This window comes from Bison bison, unplaced genomic scaffold, assembly GCF_000754665.1.
Source record: "Bison bison bison isolate TAMUID 2011002044 unplaced genomic scaffold, Bison_UMD1.0 scf7180017864485, whole genome shotgun sequence".
Classification (NCBI taxonomy): domain Eukaryota; kingdom Metazoa; phylum Chordata; class Mammalia; order Artiodactyla; family Bovidae; genus Bison; species Bison bison.
In genome coordinates, this window is record NW_011495045.1 from 1020912 (window position 1) to 1026678 (window position 5767).

A 5767-nucleotide genomic window follows, 5' to 3' on the forward strand; every position below is an offset into this window, starting at 1 on the left:
TCGTGCTTGTAACCTGAGGGAAGTGATCTGACCCAATCTCAGGTTGCAGTGTACAGTTTTCTCACCTCTAAGTGTCACCTAACACACAGGGTAGTTGTAAAAATTAAATGAATTAATATTTGTAAGTATTCAGAATCGAACACATGATTAGCAATCAGATATTTAAAGTAAAATGATCACAGTGATGGGAGTGATCTATATTGAAGTTAAATGATAGAGGGTAAAAATAGCTGAACTCATATTTTTTTCCACAGATCTTAAATGTTTGAGCTACCCATGGAAATGTAAAGGAGACTATTTGAAGGTAAAAGGAAATGCTCTTTTGTACGACATTTATCACAAATACAAGATTTATTGGCTTGTGTAGCCACATGCCTTATATTTGTTTTTTTATTTATTTGGTTGTGTGAGGTCTTAGTAGTGGCATGCGGGTTCTAGATCCCTGAGCAGGGATCAAGCCCAGGCCCCTGCAATTGGGAGTATGGGGTCTTGGCTACTGGACCACCAGGGAAATTTTTTTCATTACAGTGTCAAGCATCGTATGTACTTTTACCTTTTTCTGTTTTTCTAACTCAGTCTAGTGCTCCTATTCTGATAATTCAGCTCCACTACAGTCTCCAACTCACTGATTCTACCTTATTGTTTAATGTCTTAAGTCTGTGGGTTTATAGTTTGCACCAAATTAGGAAACATTTTGGCCTTTATTTCTTCAAATATTCTCTGTACCCCAAGATTCTGGTTATATTAGGTGAGGACATTTGAGGTTCTCTCACTGCTCACTGATATTCTTTTCATTTTAAATTTTATTTATTTATTGAAGTATAGTTGGTTTACCATGTTGCTTTAGTTACAGGTGATTCAGTTATACACACACACACACATACTTTTTCAGATTCTTTTCCCTTATAGGTTACAAAATATTCAGTATAATTCCTTGTACTATAAAGTAGGTCCTTGTTGGTATCTGTTTTATTTATAGTAAGTATGTATATGTTAATCCCAGATTCCTAATTTATCCTCCCTGATACTTGTTTGAAAACATCTTTTGTTTTTGTGATGTTCACGCTTTCTACTATCTTCTTGTAAATGTGTGGAGTACGTGTATAATAGCTGGTTTAACATCACTGTCTACTGAAGCTGTCATCCATGTCATTTCTGGATCAGGTTCTGTGGTTTGGTTTTTCTCCTGATCGTGGGTTTATATTTCCCTGCTTCTTGTCTGCTTGATAATTTTTTTTTAACTTTTTTTTTTATATCGGAGTAGGTGGCTCAGTGGTAAAGAATCGCCTGCCAGTGCAGGAGAAACAAGAGATGCAGGTTCAGTCCCTGAGTTGGGAAGATCCCCTGGAGGAAGAAATGGCAACCCACTCCAGTATTCTTGCCTGGACAATTCCATGGACAGAGGAGCCTGGTAGGCTACAGTCCATGCATAGCCAGTTAATGATGTTGTGACAGTTATAGCAGCAAAGGGACTCAGCCATATATATACATGTATCCGTTCCCCCCTAAACTCCCCTCCTATCCTGGCTGCTGAATAACATTGACCTGCTTAATTATTTTTGATTGGATTCCAGACATTGTGAGTTTAATGTTTTAGGAACTGGAGTTTTAAAATTTCCTTTAAATATTTTTAGGTTTGGCTATGACATAGTTAAGTTACTTGAAATCAGTTTGATCTTTCTAAAGCTTGCTTTTATTGATGAGTTTTGTTAGAGTGGGTCTGAACAACACTGAAGGTAGGGGTACATTGGTATCATTATAGATGGAGTAGTTTTCTGAAGACTGCTAGATAGCTGGCATGTTAAGGAGTGTTTCCACTCTAGCTGGTGGAAATGTGACCTATTACTAGGTCTGTGTGGACTCTGGTGATTGTTCTGTTTCTTTCAAACAGTTGTTTCCCCAGACTTTGATAGTTTTCTCACTCACACGTATGGGTCAATATTTAATAGTCAGAGGCTTGAAGGGACTCCTCTGCATATCTCCAGAGCTCCCTGTCTGTACGATTCCTTTTTTTGATACTCTGTGCCACACATTTTCATCACTTTGGCCTCCCCAAACTCTGAACTCTGTCTCCGAATCTTAGTAAAACCACCAGGCTCTTTGGGTTCCCTCTGGTTATGCTCAGTCCTGAAAACTCTACTCATAGGTAGCATGCTTGGGCATTTGTAGGGCTCACCCCCATTTGTGTACCTTTTCAGGAAATACTGTCCTGTACTGCCCTTTGGCTTTCCAGTCGTTTAGGCAGGAGGGGAAGTCTGGCACTTGTTATTGCATCCTGGTTGGAAGCACAGGTCTCTGTCTTTCATCATCTTGTCTTTTCTCTTCCCCTTACCTTCCCAGCCTAAGTTTTTTATTCAGTCATTATAATCACTCCCTGAAATACACTTTGACTCCTTTGCTCCTCTCCTGTTTCACTGGGGAAAACCACACCTGGGTTCAATCCATCTCTTCACCTTTCAGTGCCAGCCTCTATGCAGTTGAATGTTGCAGGAGAAAAAGATCCACACCTGCTACTTTCACTTTAAATGCATAACCACAAACTATAATAGAGCCCAATCACACTACACTTCCATAGTTGTTTATTCTTCCACTTTCCTAGATGTCTATTTCATATCTTTCCTGTCAAACCTTTGGCACCTCCCCCATCTTTCGAATGTGGTGCTGGAAAAGTCTAGAGAGTTCCTTGGACTGCAAGGAGATCAAAACGGTCAATCCTAAAGGAAACCAGCCCTGAATATTCATTGGAAGGACTGTTGCTGAAGCTGAAGCTCCAGTACTTTGACCACCTGCTGCAAAGAGCCAACTCATTGGAAAAGACCATGATGCTGGGAAAGATTGAAGGCAAAAGGCGAAGAGGGCTGCAGAGGATGAGATGGTTACATAGCATCACTGACTCAATGGACATGAATTTGAGCAAACTCAGGGAGATAGTAGAGGACAGAGGAGCCAGGCATGCTGCAGTCCATGGCATCCCAAACAGTCAGACACAGCTTAGTGACTGAACAATAAAAAGTCGGTTTACAGAATACTACCCTCTTTATTTTCTTGCCACCTCTCTGTTGCTTTCTTTTTCCTTTCCTAGTTCTTACTCTTCTCCCAACTCTTAATATTAAGTACATAAGGACTCAGGCCTGGTTCTTTATATTTACTCCCTTTGTGATCTCATCCAGTAGCAACTTTTAAAAACTTTCTGTTTTTAAATGTACTCTTGATGACTTTCAAATTTTTCTTTGCTGGCCTGATCTTTCTTTTAAATTCTATATTTACTTATTGAGCTGCCTAGTCAACATCTTCAAAAGACTGTTTGATAGACATGTCAAATGTAACTGTCTGACCTCTTGAGCTTTCCTTAAGCCTTTATATCTGCAGTCTTTTCCATTTCAGTTGATGGCAATGCCATATTTCTTGGACATGTCAAATCACAAAACTAAAACAGTTTACTAAGGAGTTTGATGTCCTTCAGTCAAAGGAAAATAATCAGTGGATTCGAGTTCCTAACAAGCAGTGGAGTACTCTTCCTGAAGGATTTTTATGGAGGAGCGAGTTTTATATAACATTAGAAGAGGCAATACAGAAACAAGGCATGATTGACTAGGAGGTCAGGGATTTCATTTTGAGGTAAGCTGGTGCTATTTTTTTAGATAAGGTTAGCTAGATAAAGCTGAGTTGAAGGATTGTGATTGGCATTATATTTTCTTGACTGTGAGATGTTTACCATGTGTGCAGGCTGATATAGGTTTAGATTTTAGATGTGGTCTGGGCCAATAGGGTGGCCTCCCATTTTGTGGGTCCCAGTATACAAATTTATCAGACAAAAACCTGAGTCATGCTTTATTTGCTTCTCTCATCTCAGATACCTGCGGTCAGGAAATCTTGTTACCACTACCTTTAAAACATACGAATCTAACTGCTACTCCCCACCTCCACTGCTGCCACCCTGCTCTGTGTCACTGGTACTTCTAACTTTGCCTCCTACACACAGCTGTAACACTTGCCTCTTACAATGTATTCTCAACATAGCAATCAGGAGATTTAAAAATATAAATCAATTCGTGTCACTTCTTGCTCAGAATCTTTAATGGTTCCCCATCTCACTTACAATAGAAGCCAAACTTTTACAATGGCCTTCAAGACCCTATAAGATCCAGCTCTGTGTTGCTTCTCTGACCTCATCTACTCTCTCCTCTGTCCTTACTTTTCTCTACCTTGAATATATCAGACATGCTTCTACTGTGGGATCTTTGCCATGGTTGCTTTCTCTGCCTGGTAAATTCTTCTAGTTATCCCCCATCGGCTTCTCCATGACCCATCTGAGGGAATTAGTTGTGTTGTAAGAAATGAAGGATAGAGGGACTGGGTTTTGGCAAATGTTGAAATCCTGTTGGTGTAAAAGAGCCAGTGGGTGAGAGAATCCTAGACTTAATAGCTATTCTGAGTGTAATGAAAGAATTAAAGCAGAAGAGACTTGTAGCACATCAGTAAAGGTGAGGCAGCCCTTAGTTAGACCTCGGAAACATTCATAAATCAGAGTTCATAGTTTGAAGGTGTTTTTGCTTATTAATATCTTTCGTAGATAGTAGGTTTGGTGTCTGATACTTGGCTATGATTTAATGATGTGCTCTTCAGTTTGACACAGAATAGGTCAAGGAACTACTTGAGCATCATTTTTGGAATCTACTATAAAAGCTTGATAGGAAAATTCAATTATTTAATTCCTCCTTTAACTGAGTATTAGATGGAAATGTTTCTGTAGTTAATCTTGTATGTTTCATCAAATAGGAGACTGTTTCCTGTCTTTTTGCTGATAAATTTTCCTGTCATTTTGCCATCACTGATAGATTTCAGAGCCTAACCAGTGTTTAACCAGTGTTTATCTCAGATACCTGTTTAGTCTTCTGTACCTTTTTGATTTTTAATTGCAGGATTTGTACTATGTTTCATTTTATAAGTTGTCAGATTGCCTATGGAAATAGACTTAGTTGACATTATAAAATACTCTCTTTTTAAGAGGGTATTATGACACCACCCTTATGGCAGAAAGTGAAGAGGAACTAAAAAGCCTCTTGATGAAAGTGAAAAAGGAGAGTGAAAAAGTTGGCTTAAAGCTCAACATTCAGAAAACAAGATCATGGCATCTGGTCCCATCACTTCATGGAAAATAGATGGGGAAACAGTGTCAGACTTTATTTTTCTGGGCTCCAAAATCACTGCAGATGGTGACTGCAGCCATGAAATTAAAAGACAGTTACTCCTAGGTAGGAAAGTTATAACCAACCTAGATAGCATATTGAAAAGCAGAGACATTACTTTGCCAACAAAGGTCCGTCTAGTCAAGGCTATGGTTTTTCCTGTGGTCATGTATGGATGTGAGAGTTGGACTGTGAGAAGGCTTAGCGCTGAAGAATTGATGCTTTTGAACTGTGGTGTTGGAGAAGACTCTTGAGAGTCCCTTGGACTGCAAGGAGATCCAACCAGTCCATTCTGAAGGAGATCAGCCCTGGGATTTCTTTGGAAGGAATGATGCTAAAGCTGAAACTCCAGTACTTTGGCCACCTCATGCAAAGAGTTGACTCGTTGGAAAAGACTCTGATGCTGGGAGGGATTGGGGGCAGGAGGAGAAGGGGATGACAGCGGATGAGATGGCTGGATGGCATCACTGACTCGATGGACATGAGTCTGGGTGAACTCCGGGAGTTGGTGATGGACAGGGAGGCCTGGCATGCTGCGATTCATGGGGTCGCAAGAAGTCGGACACAACTGAGTGACT

At 40.0% G+C, this 5767-nt stretch overlaps 1 protein-coding gene across 3 annotated transcripts in view; it reads left to right on the top strand.

Moving 5' to 3' along the window:
* CUL5 (cullin 5) overlaps positions 1–5767 on the top strand; it is a 130241-nt gene that overhangs the window by 12780 nt on the left and 111694 nt on the right. For 2 of the 3 annotated variants that reach the window (XM_010862833.1, XM_010862830.1), the window contains exon 2: positions 255–304. The exons of the other annotated variant lie outside the window; for it this stretch is intronic. Coding sequence is in view for 1 of the 2 variants with exons in the window: in XM_010862830.1 (XP_010861132.1) it covers positions 255–304 (50 nt within the window). In the remaining variant the exon portion in view is untranslated. The remainder of the gene's footprint in view (positions 1–254; positions 305–5767) is intronic. 3 annotated transcript variants of the gene reach the window in all.